The 23,875-nt window shown below is 45.1% G+C and overlaps 1 protein-coding gene across 21 annotated transcripts in view; it reads right to left on the bottom strand.

Annotated features, from left to right (window-relative positions):
- The window catches only part of MVB12B (multivesicular body subunit 12B), a 100,296-nt gene that overhangs the window by 41,993 nt on the left and 34,428 nt on the right, over positions 1–23,875 (bottom strand). For 18 of the 21 annotated variants that reach the window (XM_043530137.1, XM_043530144.1, XM_043530135.1 and 15 more), the window contains one exon: positions 11,172–11,269. In XM_043530137.1, coding sequence (XP_043386072.1) covers positions 11,172–11,269 — 98 coding nt within the window. Of the gene's footprint in view, positions 1–3,300; positions 3,321–4,663; positions 6,866–11,171; positions 11,270–23,875 lie in introns of those variants that run through there. The other 3 variants (XM_043530145.1, XM_043530146.1, XM_043530148.1) reach the window with 2 other exon arrangements.

Here is a 23,875-nt window from a genome sequence, read left to right as displayed (position 1 = left end):
ACTGTTTGTAGGGGATTTGATTCTACAAACGGACCGGGCTATGAAATTCAGGTCAGGGTCTGTGGCAATGGGATGGCAAACCCTTTCAGAGGTGTTTCAGGAGGAAAAGGCACATGCCAGACTCAGAGCAGTGGTACAGAGATGGGCTGTGGGAAGTCAAATTGTTTGCAATGGATGACGGCATGTGGGAGCAGACTAGTGTGAGGAGCAGAATAAAACCCAGCCTCTGGCAGTGACTTTATTGTGCAGGGACTCCAGACCTGTATGCATCTAGACCTGTATGCTCTATTTCCATTCCAAATGCCTCCTGAAGAGAAAGGGGGGCAGCTATTCATCCATCTGTCCACCCAAGTTTTTAAGAGGTTACCCATCACCGGAGTATCTGAGCACTTTCTCTCAAAGATCACTGGATTTAAAAGAAGTTTTGAACACTTAGAGCCCGACTGATTCCTGTGCTAATGCCCAGGTTGTTCTTTCCTTCGGAGCATACGTTCCACTGATGCCTGAAGTGTTCCCAGAACCCGATAAACTGCAGCACACCTGGCAGAGGGAATTCATAGTTACCAATTGCCAGGATCTCCATTATCTAGCCAGGAAAGGAAGTTGGCATTTATTTCAGGAATCCATTTGCTTTGATGGTTCCCCAGATCATAAATACGATGAGTTTCCAATGTCTTTGCTGTCTCCGGCACTCGCAGTTATAGAGCTGTGTTGGGATTATCACTTATGCCTACGTCTGATTTTATGCTCTTCCCTCCACAGCACTGAATTGAAGCTTCCAAACTTTTCCTACTGCAAACACCCTGACGACAAAGCTCAGATAACTGCAGCTCTTGCTCCAGAATCTGACTCTGGTTAGTGAGTGCGGTGTGGGCTTCCTCATGATGCCAAAGTGAGACCACCAGCCTGCCCTGGCTAAGGACAGTCAGAGAGAGACGGAGGCTGGAAGACCTGGGTTAGCTCTTCACTGGCTCCCCTCTATCCTCAGCAGAGCTGGGGGTGCAATTCACAGCAAACTGGGCAAAGTTACCCCTTGGTCTGTTTCTAAGTTAGCTATGAGCAGACTAAGGACCTGGTTCTTCTCTACACCTGAGTGCAGAACAAGGGGCAGCTGAAGGGAGCAAGCTGCAGCTCCCGCATTCAGGCCTGCTCAGTCCTGGCGTACACTAGGGCAGCAGGTGCCTCCTCTAACGCACAGTGCTGGTGCAAAGTCCCTTCTTCCAGCAGATGATCAGGCAGAGCAGAGCTCAGCTCCCCCCTGCCCCTGCCGTGCCCCTTTCTGCCCTGACCCCAGGGACAAGGGTCTATGCTCACTCTACCAGTTCTCCTCCAGCACAGATTTCCCTTATAATGAGGACATTTCCCCTGTGGAATCTCTGGCTGCTTTAAGGCCACCATGTGCTGTGCAAACAGGACTTAGTAGATTGGAGACTCCAGCCCTACGAATTTCAGTGCATTTGGCATGTGAAGTGACTTGGCGAATGCTTTGTGTGAACATGTGTCACCCCATGGGCTGCTGGCCCGCGGTCTGCTGAGATGGTTGTTTTGACAATTTGCTATCAGTAAGTTGCTAATTGGGCAAGGTGAGCAGTTACCTAAGTGACACAGTCAGAGTTGTTTCTGCTACGTGAATGGACGGCTTATCGGTCCACAATCAATCCCAGAGAGGGCCCATGTGGAATTATGAGGATGTTTTTGCAAACAAAAATGTCACTCACGACTGTCACGGAACGAGGAGGATGCTGGAGAGTGCCGGGAACTCCAGGCCCTTTTCGGAACTAAGATTTATGGACATTTTTTGCAGAATTTGCTCTGCTTTCCTTCTTAACCATGTATGATGTCTCAAGAATTCAGATGATGCCGTAACCAAAGGCGTCATAGCACCAAAGCTAGCCATGAGGGGAGTGCCAATATCTCATCTCCCAGAGCTGCTGGGACAAGCTCCCTTTTCCTGGATTTGTCAGGCTTTTAGTGACCATCACTCGGTCTTGCCAGTTGAATCTGGTGCTAGCGAGTGTTTACTATCCTCTCAGATGTTGTATTTTAGTCAGAGAAACCAGACATCCCACAAGTGATTGTGTGAGCACTACAGAAACCAGGTGTAGCATAGACTGGAAAACCCTCCCCCTCCACTGCTCCATTTCTTGGCTCCTTCCAAATGGGTCACCTACAGGTGATGCACAGGGCAAAAAATGGCAAGTGCAGCTGCTTCCTTCCAATTGTGAATGTTACTTTACCGGGAGCTCACTAGGTCTTGGATGCTATAAAACAAGTCAGGCATGCAGAAAACAGTTCTCTGCCTAAAGAAGGATTTCAGCTCTGCTAGAGCTTGTGTCATTCATTTTCTTACAGACAACTGTAAAACAAATCTGTAGAATAATGAGCCTCTTTTCAGGATGTGACAGATCGATTCCATCTCAACTCTGACCTACAAACCACCTGTCCTTTACATTAAGCTGGTTGAGACCTTCATCTTCAGTTAACTCCCCCCCCCCCCCCCCCCCGCACCCTCCCGGCACCCCAAAAAATCCCCAAACAAAGAAAACAAAAAACCTGTAAGTATTCAAGAACAGAAATGGGCATTTTTAGAATACTGCAACTAAATCCAGGATTACAGCCGGAATGAAATAAAAGTGGGGTTCAGAATAAAATAAGGAAATATATTTGACTGGTACTTAGTTGCAACCCACTTCACATGCAGGTATTATGCTCTAACGGCATAAAACATTCTGAAGTGTAAGTTTTGGTCTAGGCAACAAAGAACTGGGATCAAGATTCGTTGTGAACTCCCAGCACTTCAGAACTCTGAAGGATCTAGTGATGAATCAAATTACTAAAAATAGCACTCTTACCAAATACTTTTAATGCTGGCTCCAGGGAGGTGGATTTCTAGAGGATCTGTAACTAAATCAAACCCTTCTGCAAATGTAGAATTTAGCAATGATGTCAATTTCTTAACCCTATTTTTTCTTAAAAAGGTTTATTTAGTAATTTCTTCCCTTACTGCTACTGATAGGCAATGCACTTCTGGATCCTGTGTGATGGACTAACACCACCACAGACACCGTCCGCATGGCTGCCACAATGACATCAACTTAATCCGTTTTAAAGGACACGCACCAAAATATTTTGATTGTTTAGGGCGGACAGCTGGCGAGTGCTCTTGAGAAGTTATCTGACCAACAATGGATCAAAGTGCATGTCTTCTGCTGCCTTTCCACAACCAGCAGTTCTCATATTTTATCCTTCAAGAGCAACAAACGCAGCTGTGGCCAAGGCGAACCATCATCGGCATGTTTCAGAGCAGCAGCCGTGTTAGTCTGTATCAGCAAAAAGAGAAGGAGGACTTGTGGCACCTTAGAGACTAACCAATTTATCTGAGCATGAGCTTTCGTGAGCTACAGCTCACTGCATCGGATGCATCAGCAGCATGGTACCTGAAGGTTTCTTCAAAATAAAAAAAATGCACAAGAGCAGGATTTCACTCACTGAAACTAGAGTTTTGGCTGAGATAAAATCAGTTGCAGTGATATCTGTAAGTTTATGGCCTTCACAAATTCACACAAAGGGACTTTGGCTACATGGTAGGCACATTCTGATGGCTCCTGCGCAGGCTTTAGCTGATCGCCATATTTGGGGTCAGGAAGGAATTTTCCCCCAGGGCAGATTGGCAGAGGCCCTGGGGGTTTTTCACCTTCCTCTGGAGTGTGGGGCACGGGTCACTTGCTGGAGGGCTCTCTGCACCTTGAAGTCTGTAAACCATGATTTGAGGACTTCAATAGCTCAGACATAAGTTAGCGGTTTGTTACAGGAGCTGGTGGGTGAGATTCCGTGGCCTGCGTTGTGCAGGTCAGACTAGACGATCATAATGGTCCCTTCTGACCTTAAAGTCTATGAGAGTCCACCACATTTTGCATAATACTGTCTTTATATGGACACCATGACAGCAGGTGTTCAAACCCCAAAAGCTACAAGCATTGCTTAATGAAGATCCATCTGGTGTGTGGCACAGGATGATGTACAAACATATCTAATATATAAATACATATATAAATATATTTCCATCTGGGTGCATGACACAGGGTTTTGTACAAACTGAGCTTGTGTGAAATGTGATTCAGAAGTTGCCTACAGAGGAATTTCACATAAAATATAAATGATAATCCTACGCAGTCACTTTCACCAGAGGTGACTTTGCCATGGCTGGATTAGCAGAGAGATCTCTAGCTATGATTACACGTGTCCTGTTGAACTCCCCAAATATACAGCAAATTATTTTTCAGAAATCAGAAATAATTGACAGAATGTGGCTTTGCCAGGTCAGCCATTGGCTAGTGGCACAAAACACTGCCACACTCCCATGTCCACCTCTGCTCCTGAGGGGCTGAAATGGTAGGAGTTTTTAAAAGCTGGTGCAATTTGTGCAGCGGGGTGCCAAGCTCCTAAAACAGATAGCGCTGTGTGTCCTATGCATGGCTGACTCTAACCTGCCCCACCGCAGGCCTCTCTTTGAGCAGGCAGATGTCTTCCGTCTCTAAGCAGAATTTGAAGAGGGCTTTCTATGGAGTATCTTGTAATTCAAAAGGTTTATGTTTCAGTGGCACTTACACAGCAGAAAACTTATTGGAGGCAAGAACCCCAAGGGGCATCAGCATATTGGCCTGAAACACACTGTTTATTAACTTCAGTGAGATAGCTACAGTGGTATTAAAGCACATCCAATTAGCGAGGACTGCAGGAATATTTGCACTCTTAAATCTCTTACTTTCTGAAAGGGTTAAAGCTTATTATTAGCATATAATTTACAGGTCCTTTCTCCCAGGAAAGAAATAATGCACAGTAAATGCCACATTCATTTTAATAATACATGTTACAGTCTGTGCCCAACATCTGCACAAAGGTAAAGCAGACAGATTTTTGTGACATGTCCCACTCTGCCATCCAAACACAGGCTCTTTGTTTCTTAAGTGACGGAAGGTTTAATCAAGAAAGCAGGCAATTCATCAATCGAAACAAGGCTGCTTGCACGGCCCTGACAGCACACACATGGTTTTATACAGAGAAAACCTGGCCACCTGTCAGCAGCACCTTTTACATCAGGATATACAAATACGCAGGGCGATCAATCCTTCAGCCCTGCCCATTCATTTCTTAGTTTTCTTATTATATTTTTCTTTATGCTAGATGTTGTTCTCATTCTTCGCAGGGATAGATGGTGAGACAAGGCGAGCTATGGCTGTTTGTACACTATCATAAAAATTTATATACCCTTAAAGTGACTTATTTCCCCTCTATTTGAGCACCATTATTATAAATAATTTTTCACCTCATTCAGGAATTTTCCCTGTAAGCTATTATCTGTGGCTGCATGAGAGGGCTCTCTCTCTCTGTCCTTGTGGCTTTGATAAGCCAAAGCAATATGCTCAGGGATGCTGAGGTCTGAAATGAAGGCAATATGTAGTCACAACAACATCTTAATTAAATTGAAGGCTATGAAAAAGGACTATGTTGTAAAATACTGAGCAGCATTTGTCGATGGATCTGTCTGGAATGAGGCATTCCCTGTCCTAATGGGTGGTCATTTGAAAACGTATAATAAAACTCGATCCACTGTTTGGTGCCATGCTCCCAACAGCACAGGAGACCCTTTGCAGATCCAGTCATATATAATCCTGGCTATAAAGACGGGTGCTCCAGTCCTGGGGTGTGACAAGGCGGGGAGAAAACATCTTGTGTGTGAAAAAGAATAAAGCGATTCCAGACAGAGGCCCTGATCCTGCACCAGAGCTCTGTGCAGGGAAACCCCGAGCAGCATTACAGATTTGGGGCCGTATTTTTCTATATACAGCAAATCTTGAAGATTAATTTATTGCTCTAACTTGCAATCAAGAATCTTTTTTATTTTTTTCTGTCACCCAGCATTTAACTGCTGAGAGTGAAAATATCCAAAGATCAACCAACCAACTTGCAGCTCTATTTTCACCTTAATTACAGATCTGGAGTCATTTAATTATTACAGAGATAATGGCCAGGTCCAATGTTGTCATGCCAACTTACACCATCTGAGGGCTGGGCCTGGCTCTGTACGTTCAGAATATGCACTACGTGTGCTCTTTTTTACCCTCCTTGGTGTAACATACACAGATTCCCTTCCACCCTCCTTTAAAAAAAAATCTATACCAATTGGCTGAAATTTTTAATATGGGTGACGGAGATAATTATACATATTATGAAATTGATTAACTGCCCATCTGCTATTTAAATGAGGACTAAATTAAAATTGCAATGGCAGGGAAGCAGATATTCAAAAATCATTAATTATTTGGAATTGCTTTTGCTTTCCTAGGATGTCAGAATTGTGCAATAAGAACAACACCCATTTCAGTGAGCGCCAGACAGCGAGCCAGCGCCTCTCCATCAGCAGCATTAGCCACCTATCGCTTCTGTACCACTGCTAATGGGAGCTTGCAGAAATCAGCAGTGTCCCATGTAAGCTGGCCTCTACAGGGGGCTGGAAAACAAAAGTACAGCCCAACCAATCAGGGAGCCTCCACCCTGGCTCCATCCTCCTGGAGGATTTCTCTCTAGGCAATCTGACTTTCCCACAGCAGTTCCTAGTCAACTTTCCGGAGTCGCTGCTAATGCCACACGAACTGGAACTGCCAAGGCAGCAAAGGCTCACTGTACCACACTGCGGCGCCAGGCTTTCACCTGAATAACTGCTCATTAAGAAAGATGCAGCAAGCAAGCTTTCAGAGATGCAAATGTCCAATTATTGGATAGCAATACAGGGACTGCAGACTGGATTAGTCCCAAGGACCATCTGGCCCAGTACATGGTCTCCCACAGTGGCCAGCACTAGACTCTGCAAAGGAAGTTTTAGTGGTTAGAGACTGGCTTAACCTGTGAAAGAAGGACATTGCATCTCCCTTGCACCACTCTGCTAGCCATCGTTATATATTTTAGGTAACAATCATGATGCAGCAGGCAAAGCCACACTTGGGAGGTTCTTAGTAAATCCCTAACCCTTTATAAACTAGGCATTTTTAAATAACTGACTGCCTGGTAATGACAAATCATCAACACAAATGTGTCGCTCAGGGCTGCAAGGGACAGAAACGTAAAATCAGTCTGGGATTATGCTAAAGGAAAACCATGACACTATGGCAGAAAGCAATCCGACTTTCCTGGCTTTTAGTGGTGGTGTCTTTGCTCATTACAACTTTCTTGCAAGTGGTTTTTTTTTTTTTTAAATCCTTCATTTACTGATAATCATCCTGAATGAAGTTTTAGGTCTGGGAATATCACAAGCTAATGACAGAACCCTGCACTGGGAGAATACAGAATTTCCTTGGCTCTGTGGTTCAGGGAAAAGCCTGGTTATTGTAGGTAGTTAGATTTCACAGATGCCTATCTGCCACTGTCCCACTGACTGCTTAGCAAAGCAGTATTTAGACCCACTAAATTGTTCAGATAGCTACATTTCTGCTAGTCCTAAGAGGCTTGAAAGAACAATGCAACTACCTGTAAACAGAATTACCTTTAACCAACTGAAAAGAAACAGGGAGTCAGGCTCACATGTGTGCAGGTCGGGAATGCTACAAAGTTAGCGACTGGTGAGGACTCAGACTCCCAGCGAAAGGTGTTTGATCTTCTCAAATACCGCAGCATAATGCTCTGCTCCTCAATAGAACTGGGATCCAGGGAGAGCCTGGCATATAGCAGCTACCAGCATGTGGAAACAGCACCGAAGCGGGGGGCTACATTTGCAGAACCCCAAATAAGCAGCCGGGGACACAGTATTTCCTTCTAATCCAACGCTGACCTGGCCCAATAAAACATCCAGGCTCTGTAACACCCTCCCCGACACTTTCTAGAGTAGCAGCCAGCCTTGACTTTCAGTCTATTTTGATTCCCACCCAACAGTTCTAGCCATTCTCCTTTGAAGGATTCTGCTTCACTGCCAATATCTACTGCGGTCTCTCCTTAGACACAAGCTCTTAAACTGCAAGAAGAGAGTACAAGACCCGCAGCATGTCACAATCAGTATCCTACCTGTGCAAATCTAGACCCCAGCAGAGTAATCAGGTGTGTACATTCGTAAGTTTCCTGTTACCATAGCCCTGTAGCAAGGGACTAACACTGTACTGTAGATAAAACTGACTGACTGCAAATTACATAGACAAGACATTTTTGAATGGCTACCACCGTGTCCGGATGCTAAACGTGCCTTTGTAATGCGAAGCACTCAGAGGGAATGGTCACAGACAGCACCTAATCAAGGCTGCCGAACAGGCAGCGATGGTCAGGCGGCACACCAAGACGCCTGTCAACGCACAGGAGGTTTCACATTACTAGAGCTTTTCTGTGGAAACGTTCACAGCTGCAATAGCCATTACAACAAACAGAAGCACTGCAGCTTGTATTACAATAGGCCTGGAGGAGGACTGGCAGTCAGAAAAAAAAGTTACATACTTTGATTGAAATTTGTGCAAACACTGAAGCCTATTGCTTTGCCTGATTTTATAGGCTTGTTTTGCACTTTGCCTGTAAACATCTGGTGAAATATTCAGGGTCTGTATAAAATAGGTCATCTTTCCATGCTCATTCTGCTGCCGGAAGCAGCAGTCCCCAGGAATTCCTACGACCAAGGGGTCTCTCCAGCAGCTTTCAGGCAGAAATATTGCTTCTCTGCCTGCGGGCGCCTGTTGGGCTCATGAGGTGTCAGTAAGTGAGAACTCATGACCTTCCCTTCCTCCCTCTAGACCGGTGTGATGTGAGCACAAGAACATGCTTTCCCTTACAGAGCCAAATCTATTAGGGCAGAAGAATAATGAGAAAAACCAGTCCTGACATGAATTATGCCATTGTTATATTCCATACATTCAGGAATCTGAAGCTGCAGTTTTAGCAGGAGATTACCTTTTAAATAACCATTTGATGATGGTACATGAATTAATGCCATGTTCCTGTGTTAGAAGTGTCACTCACCATTAACAGAAAGGTCCTGTGGATGGCACAGGTTTGCCACTTTTTCCTCCCTTACAATGCGCAAGCACAACATACTCTATCTTACACCCCCTGAATTCGTGGCTGGTTTTCCTGGGGTCCCAATCAGACCTGTCAATCCACCATAATCTAGTGAGGCAGCCAATTTCCTGGCCAGATTTTGGCACAATAAATTTTAAAGCCAGATATTTTCTTCCTTTTGTGAAAGTGACACAACTAAGGGAACACTAAGGCTAATTAGCTTTTCACCAAGGCTACCAGAACAGTTTTAAAGGCCTGAAATTAGTCTAGGGAAAAGCACTTGAGAAAATCATTTAAGTCTGATATTATTCTGAACCGTAGCGGTTAGTGCAGGATATGATTTTTTTTGTGTGTGCACGCGCACACACACACACACACACCCTGTATGTAGATAGTTAACATAAAGAATGCCATCTTGGCACATAATACGTAACATTATTCAGAAGTTTGTAGGACCACTACATTTATTATTGCTGTGGACTACAAATGGCTTCCAGACTACACTGCTCTTGGCTCCACAGTAACTCGCTCTGTGAGATTTTATATTTATAAAAACTCCCCTCACAACCTCCTAGCTGCAGCCAGGCAATTCCAGCCTTGTATCTGAGTGTCAAGATGGGTTGCCAGGGAATAATGTGATGGGCAAAAGTATAACAGGGCTCAAAAATGAATTAGAGAAGTTCATGGAGGATAGGTCCATCAATGGCTATTAGCCAAGATGGTCAGAGATGCAACCCCATGCTCTAGGTGTCCCTAAACCTCCAACTGCCAGAAGCTGGGACTGGATGACAGGGGCTGGATCACTCAATGATTGCCTGCTCTGTTTGTTCCCTCTGAACCATCTGGCACTGGCCACTGTCAGAAGACAGGATGCCGGGCTGGATGGACCAATGGTCTGACCCAGTATGGCTGTTTCTGTGTTCTTTCTGGCCCAACCATCACCACAGAAATAAAGAATCTGTAGACAAAAGTCCTCCTGAAATGGGTTTGCACAGGAGTCAGCATGGGCCGAGCTTCAGGCCCAGTACCGACACGGGATTGTGTGCAGGGACCGAAATATGCTGTGCTGGCTGGTTATTTTCATTTATACACATGCATGGTCTTGTTCCTGTTCATGGTATTTACATATGTATTTTAGTTGTTCTTTCATTTACATGCATACTAGAGCTAGTATGAGGGGAAAAAAAAAAATCAGGAAAAATATTCATTGACATTTTTTCCACATTGAAATTTGGAGACTTTTGACCAGCTCTAGTATGCGTAGGCCGGCCCCAGATGGCAAATAGTGCCATTTTCTGAATAAAGAGTCAACGTGTGCTCATATCACATATATGGTTAGTGCACGGGATTCTGGTGTCTCTCTCCTCCAGTATCCAAGACGTCTGGGGAAAGATCATGAAAGGCCCCAATGCTCCTGAAGAGAGTGAGATTAAGGCCACTCTGGAATTTGCAGATAATGGAGGGAAAGAGGAGTACGCCCCCCACCCGCAAAAAAAGCTAGAGAGGTTCTAAAAGTAACAACCCCCTTAAAACCAAAGAGTGTCTAGTTTTTGATTTATCCCAGAGGAGGTGAGGAAATGTATGCCGTGCCTGCACACGACACACTGAGTGTGCAGGAGTTCGGTTATTTTATTTTCACTATGTATGTGGTGGGTTTGTTTGTTTTTTGGGTGGGGGTGGGAAGAAACCGGAGCAGTGTCTATGCGGAAACCGGGCTTATCACACTGAAAGAAGTGTCCTGTAAGCATGGAAAGAAGCTATGGGTTTTATGAGGTAAATAAGGGGAGGTAAGCTAAGGATCAGGGCAAAGGGGAGAGGAAGAAAGATAAGTAGAGGTGTTAGACTGACAAAAACTACCTAGAAATCCCACTCCTAGCACCCATACTCCCACCGGGCTCCATTGTTTCCAGTGAACAATGGCACTCACTGTTTGTAACAGTTGTGCCTGAACATCCTCTGGAACTAATTCGCATCCCACATGTTTTTGATGCTTGAGTGACAGAAATCTTGGAAGTCCAGTGCATGGATCCCACACCTCTTTCCTTTTTATGCAGCCAGGACTGCTCTATTTGGTTAGACTTTCTGATTAAGCTGACAGAGCATAGTATAAGAGAGAGTCATCACTGCATACACTAGCTTACCTGATATGGCGTATAAATTTGAGTGCTGGTGTTCAAAGTCGAGTCGGGAGTTGTTACTTTTGCCTCGAAAGCTCGCGGGAAGCGTCAGAGATATGTGCCTGGTGAAGAGAGGGGGGAATGGAGATGACATTATTACAGAGCAGGAGAATCATAGAATCATAGAATATCAGGGTTGGAAGGGACCCCAGAAGGTCATCTAGTCCAACCCCCTGCTCAAAGCAGGACCAAGTCCCAGTTAAATCATCCCAGCCAGGGCTTTGTCAAGCCTGACCTTAAAAACCTGTAAGGAAGGAGATTCTACCACCTCCCTAGGTAACGCATTCCAGTGTTTCACCACCCTCTTAGTGAAAAAGTTTTTCCTAATATCCAATCTAAACCTCCCCCATTGCAACTTGAGACCATTACTCCTCGTTCTGTCATCTGCTACCATTGAGAACAGTCTAGAGCCATCCTCTTTGGAACCCCCTTTCAGGTAGTTGAAAGCAGCTATCAAATCCCCCCTCATTCTTCTCTTCTGCAGACTAAACAATCCCAGCTCCCTCAGCCTCTCCTCATAAGTCATGTGCTCTAGACCCCTAATCATTTTTGTTGCCCTTCGCTGGACTCTTTCCAATTTATCCACATCCTTCTTGTAGTGTGGGGCCCAAAACTGGACACAGTACTCCAGATGAGGCCTCACCAGTGTCGAATAGAGGGGAACGATCACGTCCCTCGATCTGCTCGCTATGCCCCTACTTATACATCCCAAAATGCCATTGGCCTTCTTGGCAACAAGGGCACACTGCTGACTCATATCCAGCTTCTCGTCCACTGTCACCCCTAGGTCCTTTTCCGCAGAACTGCTGCCTAGCCATTCGGTCCCTAGTCTGTAGCGGTGCATTGGATTCTTCCATCCTAAGTGCAGGACCCTGCACTTATCCTTATTGAACCTCATCAGATTTCTTTTGGCCCAATCCTCCAATTTGTCTAGGTCCTTCTGTATCCTATCCCTCCCCTCCAGCGTATCTACCACTCCTCCCAGTTTAGTATCATCCGCAAATTTGCTCAGAGTGCAATCCACACCATCCTCCAGATCATTTATGAAGATATTGAACAAAACAAAATGAGAAGATGCTGTTATCACCCCATTCCTTAACCTGATGATAATTCCTGTGAGCTCAAGTGGTAAACTGCGAGCAAAAGGCAGAGCGGGCCCAAATCACAGGAAAGTGATAGAGCTGGTGACCCACCCACCCACTCGCCCCTGAGAGCAGCATGGAGCGGTATGGGGCAGGTGTCAGTTTTTCATGAGCATTCCCTTGACTTATACAAGTGTCCCCATGATGCAGTACTAACAGTCTGCAGGCAGGCACTGAAGGAGCTAAATGTGTATCTTTCAAGCAGTCAGTGGATGTCTATTACAACTGTGGGTCTGGATTTCTCTGTAAGATAAAGCCCTGTGACCTTGCTGCATCCACAAATACAATCCCTGGGCAGATGTTTTTTTAAACTTGACAGCCCACTGCATCCTCCCCTCAGCAACTCAGGCTTGACTGCTCCAAACAGAACCCAAATGTACGAGGTGGTTTCCTCCAGCCCCACACTCGGAGAGGGACAGCAGCATTTTCCATCTCACCCTTTCCATACTGCCCTTGAGAGACCAACTAAACCCTGCCCCAGGAAAACGCTCCACAGAGCTGCACGTGGTCGCCAGCAACACAGGCCGCGGCTGGTAGGGGCAGCAACACGAGGCTCCCTCCCGCCCACTTAGTTAAAAAAGTTTAGTTAAGCCTTAACTTCAGCACATGCTGTAAATAAAACAAGCCTGCAGAAATGAAGTCAGGGCCATTTCAATAGCTCAGCATTTATGAACTATTAAAAGAAAATCGCACATGCTGTAGGGAATGGTGTAGAGAGTGGGCTAGAGAATGCAGGCAAGCTTCCCAGAATCCCCGTCTGCCACAGGCCAGGAGCTGGAAGTGATGCTCAGGGAGCTCCAGTACCAGTAGGTACCAGGGCCAGAAATGCAAGTTCTGTCTTGTGGTCATTTGCATGCAGTTGATTTTCAAAATCTGGAGTCTGGTGGTGTGATTATTCACACAAGCTGTTTGGCAACAGAGAAAAAAACCTAAACCTCCAACCTGACAGCCACTAACCAGTGAGGGTAAGTTTTTAGGTTCCATGCTCCTTGCACTCCCTGTTCAAGAAACCAGGCAGGGAATCATGGCCCCATGACATCTGCTTCATAATCCTGTGCTGGATCCTATTTACCATCCAGGCCGCCTCTATTAACGGCAAACTGACCAACTCTCCAATTTACTATACTTCGGGTGGAAAGGAAGAGAAGGTCACAATTTCTCCTGCCACCTGATACGTCTAAGTGAACGCAGAAGAAAATTTTATTTTGTCCCCTAAACCAGTCTTCATACTTGGTTAATTAATGTGGTCACTAAGCTAAACTAGAGAGACAGCTTCATCCAAAGCCCTTCAGTTACAGAATACATTTTATTAGGAGATGATATTTGCTAGCTATAGATTTATATGCTTTGATGGGAGATTCAAGCTTTTCCTTTTTAATTTAAATCTATATTTTCTACTGCTGATTCTAGGTCTGTGTGAATTTTTATTAAATGTTATCATTAATCTTCTGGACCCAGTTGCCACATGTAATGAAGATGCTTCTCTCTTCACAGCAAAGACTTAGTCTAGCATGAAGGGAAGAGGCAGCAGCTGTCCATTTCATACATTTAAAAGCTACATAAACAAGGGAAGATACTTTGCAGTGCCCATTTGCCAGAAAACAAGGTAGTGCTTTCCCCATCACAAATACCATATTTGTGGGGGGAGGGGGGAAGGAAATGCATCATGTACTCTCCAGCAGAGAATGTCTGGCCTGTTTTCCAGGCCAAGGAATTTTTATTTATTAGATATTTGTTGGAAAAAAGCTACCTTTAAAAACAGGACGCACTCCTACAAACCAGAGAAACAGCTTTAAAAACAATGATAATGGTTGTGACCCTCTGGGATAACATTGCTTTGAATTAGTGTGTACTTCCAAACCTATTTCCAAGTAAACATTAAAACAAATAACCAAAAAGGCCATGTGAAAACATTTTCAAATTTAGCCAACAGTTTTCTATTGAAAACTCTGACCATGTGGGGCTTTTTGCCAGTACCAGTCCCAGCCCAGTTACACCACTTCTATGCGTTATGCACTTTCCCTTGAGTTTTTAATGAAATTGTCCAGGAATTTACTGATGAGCCACCCAGACAATTAACAGTGAGGGACAACTGAATGTCTCTTGCTTATGTTGGAGGTCTGTTCTCTTCTTCCGCATGCATAAACAGTAACCCCAATGGGAGATTCACAGGGAGAAAATAAGTCACACCTCCAAAGGGCACATCTCTGAGCAACACAATTTAAAGGCTTACTGTAGCCTGATGAAATCCAGAGTACAGAGCGCATGGAAGTCACCAGAGATTAACAACGTCTGTCGACAGAGATGCTGGATCTTCTCCATGGGGAGATTACTCTTCAGCAAAAAGACCTCAAAAGAAGACAGAGCCAGCCCACGCTCCAGAGCCAGGACGTGCATATCTTAGCAACCAACCGGGCTAAAAACGATGGGTTTACCAGAGTAATTCATAGTACACATTGTGAAAGCAAATTATGAAGTTGTTGAGACTGTAACCTTCTACATACCTAAGAACCTTCAAATAAGAATTTCATTCAATCCTTGGGTTGGGACATACCCAATGAACAAAGTACCTGACTATCACCACAATTTCCTGGCAATTCACACCAAGCACCAGGTTTCATAAGTGCCATATGCTAAGATGGTGTATACATTCCACCAGCGTAATTAAAATGAATTGCTCTGACTCAAACAGACTCAGCCCACATACACTTGAGCATGGCAGTAGAGAAGCACATATCTAGCTCTTGGCTCGTATTTCAGCACCATCTCCAGTTTATTCTTAATCTTAAACACATCGAAGTTAAACTCTGAACCTAGAGCACTCAGCCACACCTATGATGAATAAATTATGAATATTAAAACTGAACCTACAATTTGAAACTTCCTTTTGGTGAGCATTCAAGCCCATAACTTTCTTTTCACATGTCGATGTGGAGCGATGGCACCTCAAATGTTAGTGGAGTATTCATTTAATAATACTGAATCATGGGCACTGTCAAATAGGAGGAGGTTTTCAAATAAATACAAATGTTTTTGGATTCTCTCCCCCTTCTTCACTCAGCTCTTTTGTGAACATCCATTCTTTCTGATAGCCAAATGGGATTTCGTCATTTAGAATAAAACATGGTGCAGGGATTGGAGTATCTAAGGGCCTCTCCAAGGAGGAAATTGAGTTTCCAGACCACAGGACAGGAGCTAGTGCCATTTCTAGTGCAAGATCAGAACTTTAAATTCTAATTTAAAAAAAATGTGACGGGGGGGAGGGGGAGGGAAACACAGTCTAATTTATTTTAAATTAATGCAAACATTTGGCCAGGATCAATATAACTCATACCTACTAACTTGATTGCATAATGAATTTTCCTTATGGGTTGTGAAAGCCAAATCATTTTGCATTGTAGAAAGAAAAAAAATAGACTGCCATCGAAAAAAGCAAGAAAATCCCAATTACAAACTCCCCAAGTTCCTAAACACGTATCGCGAAAGCATGTGCAGCTCTGTGGCATATGGCAAATCAATTACTAGTTTAAATTTTAAAACAAAAACATGGCAAATGTGTTGCAGAAATAATCAAGAACAACGGTTTGGTTTAGATTACAGTGGCCACTAGAGTTTTGAATACAATTAATCATCATTCCAGGCAATGGGAAGCCATATTGACACTTATTCCTCATTTGAATATTTAATTAGGGTGAAGTTCTTCATCAAATTATCACAGAACTGGGAGGAAAGCCTAGAAGATTTAAACAATTAGACTTTAACCCATTAGCATCTGCTCACCTGTGAGCTGAAGAACTTGCACCCCACTCCTGTGAAGGAAGAGCACGTTCAGACAGCAGAACAGGAATTGGGTATAATCCCTTTATTAGAAATACAGGAGGAAAACTCTGTGGGCACTTAACATACTGTGGGTCCTATTCGGAGACGCCAGACGGAAGGCGGTTTCTTGAACTCCATTCATGTTAATCTAGAGGGCTTGGACTTTTATTTAGATATTGAGAGTTTCTTTTATGCACAGCCTGACTAAGGACATGGGCTCCCTTGTAATGCACAATTGGGTTTGTGTTGCTGTGATTGTTAAATGCCTTTCGGCAAAGGGAGTGGGGAGCCCACTCTTGGCAGATGCCCAGGCCACGGCAAGTAGGTGCTAGCAGGAGATAAAAGGATAAACCCTGGGGGCAAGAGAAGGAGTTTCTTGCAGCAGTTGCCACCAGGGATGAGTCAGAGAGACCCCACCCTGGCTTCACACTCCCTTGAGGCCGGGAGCAGAGATGTCCCGGCAGGGGACCGGTGGGTGGGAGACAGATTGTGGTAATGCTGGTGCTCAGCAGCGGTGCCCGGTCTGGAGAACACAGCCACAGGCTTGCCAATGGAGCCAGCGTGGCGACTCTCGCTCAGGGCAAGGACGCAGAGCCAGCTGGACACCCTGAGGCCGGCCTATCAAACGCGACAGGAGCTCGGAGCACTGCTCTCGGACACTCCTCTCAGACACTCACTGCTCTCGGACGCTCCTTGACGGGGACAGCCACTCTCAGCACCAGCGGCTGCTGTGTAGCAAGCGTCGAACTATGCCTGCTCTCGGCTCACCCTTCCTGGCAGGGCCCGTAAGAGACCGCTACACTGCAGCTGGGAGGCGCGACTCCCCACGCGGGGCAACGGACGCACGCTAGCCCCGCTCGAGCTAGCGCAGCGGCAGCAGCTTGGGCTAGCCACTTGGAGCTAGGGAGTCAGGTGGCCTTGGATGGGTGGCTAGCCCATGCCACTGGCCTGGCCACAGCCTGGTATGGTTAGCACGCTGGCCCAAACGGAGCTGGCGAGAGTCTGTGCTGGGAGCAGACACACCCAGGGGCTCAGCAGGGTGCAAATCATGCTTAGCCACCAGAACCAGTGTCCCGAGGGAAGGACCTGGGATTTCTGACCCTTCATTGCCCTTGTTCTGTCTCTCTCCCCCCTATGTGGGCTTTCAAACCTGCTCTCAGAGGCTTTCAAACCTGCTCTTCGCACCAGCGTCTCAGGGCTCCTCACTCCCACCCAGGCTGAGGCTGCAGTGCAGGGCGCACAGCCAGGGCTGCAGAGCTTGCACAGCCTACGTCCTCCCTCTTTGCAGAAGCCAGCTCCTCTCTGGAATTCTGAAACTTTCCTTCGTATGTTACATTAATCCATATAAGAAAATCTCTTTTAATGAGGAGTGATATAGTTACTAACTCTCTAGAGCCACAATTAGAGCAAACTAATTGAACTTGTGTTTTGACACACTTTCCCAATTCACGGGTGCTGCATGACATATTCACAACAGTGTTGCTGCACAGCCATGGCGACAGCAAAATCATTAGGCTAATAACGCTTATTTGCATTCTTATCGTGCCAGCAGCATGCCATTAAATACTGTTTCAGCCATTGCTCGTTTACTCTGAAAGTTTCCACTGAAAGATATTAACAGTAATTATTAGTACGTTAGTGGAATCTCTCCTATTAAGGAACGACAACTCACATTAACAAACACGAATGCCAATTATTTTTCTTCAGCATCTCCACACCCCCCCCCCCCCCAAAAGTCGTCCCCCTCCATATTATAAAGTGACAAAATGGACTTTGGAGAGTGAGGAACGCCTACTCCATTGAGACTGGAAATCAGGCTTTCAACACAATTCTCTTGAACACTGGCACATGAAAGCAGATTGATTTAACATGGGCACTAAAATACACAGATTCTGGAAAAACATTTTCTCAAACAATTAAATATTGACAATTCCAGAACAATCCATGGTGGTATCAAACAACAAACAACAACAACAACAATTCAGTGCTGGTTTGCTTTAACCAATCTCTACTTTAGATGCTCTTTTACTCATTAAACTCATGGAACAATTCAACAAACGGCAGCAACAAAAATGGCACGTGACAGGCGAAGTCGCCAGAGCCCGTCAAGAGGGAGGTATGTGTAATGCACATATAATGGCCAGTTTTCGGATGCGTATTTTAGAGGCACTCCCACAAACAGGCCAAGGGATGCCCAACAGTTCCAAACAACAGTTATTAATGACTGTCTGCAGAAAGGTGATGAATTGCTCCTGAAGTTAGGGAGCAAATACTTATAAAAAGTAACAAAGGATTGTGAGGGGAAATGCCAGAGAGCCAAGGAAGCTTCAGAATTCACTCCAAAGCATCACAATGGACACCAGTATAAACAGTGGTGACTTTAACTTCCAATCAGCTCAGGTGCAATGTGGTATAGAAGTCAGTCAAGACACAGAGCTCTGACTCGTGCTGTTTGGTAAACCAAACCCATGTTGTGTAACACTAACGAGGAGCAGTGCTGTGCTTTGGGGTGCCGTGTGCACTTCCATCATTTATTTTATATGCACATAAGGACCTGTGATGCAAAATTTGTAGAGCCACACAGAAATACTGCCAAATAATACTGCATCATCTTCCACATTCAATGACTGTTACCAGAAGTTCTCACCTCATTCGCAATGCAGGACACTGTCATTGTGCACTTGGCTACCAAAGCTAAAAACCCACCCACCCACAAGATAATAGTTTCAAGCCCAGCGTATGGACTGGGAAAGAGTTACGTGTTGATGCCACGTGGCTAGAAGTCAAAGGATTCCTTAAGCAAGCGCTCGCTTCTCAGGATAGGCGTCTCAGGTTACAGTTTGAAGAAAACATGAAAGCAGATTTCCACCGTATCCAAAAACCACATCTACGATATTTATTCACAGCCCTTCGCTCTTCTTGCACATGAGCATTGCAATGCTACAACACCTACCTCACAGGTGAAAGAGCTGCAGTGAGAAACAAAGACTGGAACGCGGAGAATTACCTAGGGAACGGCCTTCATTCCAGACAATCACATAAACCCAAATATTTAAATACTTTCTGACGCCTCACTGACCCTTTGCCTAAAACAAGCAACATATGGGCCCGGTAAGTATTTCATCTCATTCCAAACTGCCAAAATATCCTATTTCTCAAAAAATCACTGAGCGTTGGGGATGCCAGACTCAGATTTAGAGCCACCCCTCTGCATGAGAGTGCAGAGAAGGGAGTGAGTGATTCTTCCCACTGAATTGTAGATTTACCTGCCACTCTCTCAGAGCTGGGCAAGGGGGAGAGGCACATGACCAGAGTGTCGGCACAATGCACCTTTATTCAGCATGACCTCGCTTCTGCTCACACTCGCACACTGCGTACATGGGACACTAGAATCACGATTATTTTCCTCAAGCTAAAATAATCACTTGTAACAGGAGTAAATGGAACAAAAATAGACAGTCATAACAGGGAGTGCCTGGTTTAGTGTACGAAAACCACAATCCAAAGTATAGGGCTCACTGCAGAGTGTAGCTCTTACAGCTTGCTCTATATGGAGGATTTGTTTATGATCAGATACATTTAAAAAGCAGAATATAACAGCTGCCAAACAGGGAGAAGAAAAAACAAATCCCACCAACCCTCTGCATTTAATTTACCCAACTTGAAAGTCCGAGCTGGAGCCCATTCAAGTACTGTAAGTTGAGGACTGCATGAAAGCGCTTAGACCTCAGACTGTAAATACGAAGGGCTTAGGAAGTTGTTGTGTTAGTTAGATGTACAGTCTGGTGTCTCTGGAGGCTGCAATGGGAAGCGTGCGCAGCTTTCCACAGCCTTCGTCTCTAGAATTAGTAGTTTTCAACTCTATGGAAAATGAAATTGGGTTCAGGGATGGGGACAGAAAGGAGCAAACCGTAGAAATACTCAAAAGATCAAATTATGCACCGTAAGCTTCCATAATGAAGATTTAAATACTATCAAATCAGCCATAAAATAACAAAGCCCAAATTCACAAGCCTCTCTCAGAACAAAACACTTCTGTTTGCAAAATACACCATGAGTCTGTTTGAAGAGGAGAATATTGGCCTGATCCAAAGCCATTGACGTCAATGCAAAGATTTCCACTGACTTCAATGGGCATTGCAGGATCAGGCCCCAAATCACTAGAAACAGCAGCCTCATTCCCACAAAGCCTTTTGAACAAATGCCCAACATTTACAAGGCCATTTCCCCAAGAAATCACACACAGGCACCTCCAGGAAGAGCACTGCCAGGCCTTTAAATAGTCACTAATGAGAGTCTAAAACCAATAAACTCTAGAAATGTTTTGAAGAAAAGTAAAAATGGTGAAAGTGATTGATGGAAACAGCTCCTCCCTGAACATACCCTCACACACTTTAGGGTGAAAGAACAATTAGATCCACAGTGGCAGAGATTACATTAACCAGAGGAAACCGCTGCAGTTTTAGAAACAAAACTTCCCCAATTCCCCAAAAGGGCTTATTTAACAACTAAGCACACAGCTCCTTTGCATGAATACTACAAGCCGTATTCAATGATACCAAATGACATCACAGTGGGAGAATGCCTTTAGGAAGAGCGTTCTCTAAAGAAAAACAATACTGAGAAGTCCCTAATATTTCTCCCGCCACCCTCAAAACGAGCTGACTAAATCAAACTTCTCTTAACTGCAGTTAATGTTTTTCTTTCTCAGCTGCTTTGGGGGATTCTTGGGGCTAGGAACTGCTCAGACTGTTTCAACATTTCTTCCTAATCACCATCTACCACTAAAACATACTGGACTTTAACCCATTTTTTGCACTTCACGTGGCAGAGCCGGATGCAAGTCATGCAGGGTTAGTTCAAGTTTCATAACAAACCTTTAACAGGAAACAATCCCTAAAATGACCGTATGCCAACCTGCCTTCCCATCCTCTGCTCATGCAAACTGTTCTCAACATATTTCTTATGCAACGAGGGCACACCTATCACGGACGTGCTTCTTTACAATGCACTTCCTACTGTGCCACCAAGTGGGGCTGTGGAAAATGCTTCCTCCTGGAAGTGTACAGTCTCTCGTGTTCTCATCTCACCAACCCTGCCGGTCTTTGTCTTCCAACAAATCCAAACTGAGCTCACCTGCTCGATGGCTCTTGGACCCATTCTCAACTTGACATATTTTTAGAATAAGTCAGTTAATAAAAGACTAAAGTATGTTCCCCCGTATTGTCACAATAAATGTGATTTGAACCTTTGGCTCAAAGGATATACGAGCTCATGTTTGATAAGCTATATAAGCTCAGAGAATGGGTCTGAAGTGCATGAAAGAGATTCAGATATTGCTACCTGTAAATAATTTGTGTTGATACTTTTTAAAAAAAGATTAGGAACAGTTAAAGGCTTTCCTCTTCCATTCAATTCATCTTCGCCCCAGAGAGACTGGCTCAGTATTACCCCGAGTTTAGTTCTCCGATGCACCCCATCCACTGGTAGCATGTTATTGACTCCCATCCTGTATACTACAACTTCCCTACAGAAAGCCAAATGTTAATCACCTTTCAGGCTACATGCCACAGTTAAATGCCATCAATAAAACAAAACAATTAAAAATCAACAGACCCCAATGCCGGAAATCTTTGCAATCCTGGTCACAAACTCAGGTATGTGCAGGGGAATATGAGCAAAACATGTACTTTTACTACAAGGAAGTAACTCAACTATTCAAAATATAAACAGTAGCAAGGGCAGAAAATTCACACATGCTGCTCCTGTTCCAAGAATTTACATCAAATACTTGCCACTCTCTCTTACCAAAACCAGACAGAGCTCTCTGGGTAGAACATCCACACCAGCTCTGTATTTCATTACAGCATGAAGCACTCAAGGGCACAGACCTGTCTGTAGTCCAAGCAAAGAGGAAAAGGCATGCAGGCTGGAGGAGGCTGCAAACCCACTGCTAGGAAGTTACAACGTTCATTTCATCGGCATTGCTACAGGTCTCCGATTAATTAGCTGTAACAATAGCTTGTGTTCTGGCACTCCAGCCCACTCGCCCCCTACAACAGCACTAGGTATAAAACCTCCAGGATTTTCCCAGGGAACGTGCACACTCACCATTCACTGGTGAGAGCGGCCCCATGGACTGAAGTCCTTTATTGGCAGAACAGGAACCGCAGGTTAGCAGCAGTGCACTCCCCCCCCTCACAAATCTCCATTGCCCTTCCATTGTGCTGTACACCCCACCCCAAGAAGAAAATTTAGCCTTCACGACCCAGTTGATCCATGGCCTCTCAGCTGAAGCGGCCTAGGCAGGGGACCTCTGCTGGTGATTTCTGTAATCTGTCCACCAGGACCAGACAGGCCCCTGCTAACAAGCTTCTGCCAAGGAGTGACTGGGCTAAATTTGCACCAGGGACCTAGAAGCGAAAGGCTCCATCTCTCCACACCAGTCCCTCGCTCGTTTTTAATTCAAGAGGAGACTAAACAAGTGTTCCAGATACCCCAGGCCAAACTGCCTAGGAGGTGGAGAGGGTAAGCTCTGAAGGTGGATGGAGGGCTCAGAGCCCTTTTGGCCTGAATGCTCTGTGAGCCCAGCAGTGGTGAAGCATGATCTGAATTCAAGATGATTGCAGCACGATTCTCCTTTCCCCTAGTAAGCCATTAACCTTTCAGATGACAGCCCTGCAATCGGAATGACTGAACAATTCTCAGGGTCAGCGCAGATCTACATTCTCAAAACCTGACAGCAACATGCAAAAGTTGTGACTGAATCGCGGTCTCGCTGAGAGTAAGATTAAACGTGTGTGACACATCTTTTGCAATCAAAGTGTTCCATTTCCCAAAGTATCTGCCACAGATTGATAACATCCACGCAAAAAGTTAAGTGCAATTATGTCTGTCATTGTAAAACACACTTCAGCAGCACTGAGTGACATCTTGCTGGAAGCTGACAAACTGTTAGAAGACTGTTTGAATGACTGTGGTGGAGGCTCTAGCAGCACCTTGGGAAGGAACTTGGAAGGCGCTGGCTAACCAAGAAGCCACACACGCTGAGGGAACATAACGGCTGTGACAGCAGCCGATACACGGGCCTCAGCAAGCAAGATGGCTTTGGGGGAGCTCTGCCGGTGCTGGCAGGAAGTCAGAGCTCCCCCCAGAAAAGCGGAGGTTAGATTTAATGAGAGCACAAGAGCAGGGCAGAAAGCTGAACTCATACACAGTTGCTATGCGGAACTACAGGCTGGGGCGAACTTGTAATTAAACTTTTGCCAGTGCTTATTCCCTAAACACCAAACTTGTGACTCTGACAGTCTCTGGCACACACGGCAGTGCCCAGTGATCCCCATGCCATTCACACACAGCAACTAAGCTGACGTCCTCAGAAGGCAAGGCTGAAATATTTATCATTAGCACCTGCTTTTGGGAACCCCCACTCCAAGTGCCCTAAGGTGCAGCGATCACTGTGCTGTGTTAGCACTAACTTATACAAGTGAAGTTACTCACAACAACCCTTTCGACAAAGCTGCTTTTATTTGCTGAGTGCTAGGAAACTGCCCAGCAGTGCACAGCAAACACCTAGGAAAGCAGTTTAAAGCTCCATGTGCAACATTCCTGCTACAGGCGACTCAAGTCAATGGAATGGATTTTTAACACTCGCCTCTTGGATGAGAAACTGCAGGTGTATTTCTCCACACTGCCCACAGCACAGAA

The sequence above is a fragment of the Chelonia mydas genome, chromosome 16 (genome assembly GCF_015237465.2).
Source record: "Chelonia mydas isolate rCheMyd1 chromosome 16, rCheMyd1.pri.v2, whole genome shotgun sequence".
In the NCBI taxonomy this organism is placed as follows: domain Eukaryota; kingdom Metazoa; phylum Chordata; order Testudines; family Cheloniidae; genus Chelonia; species Chelonia mydas.
Note: the sequence above shows the minus strand (reverse complement) of the source record. Positions and strands in the feature narration are given on the sequence as shown.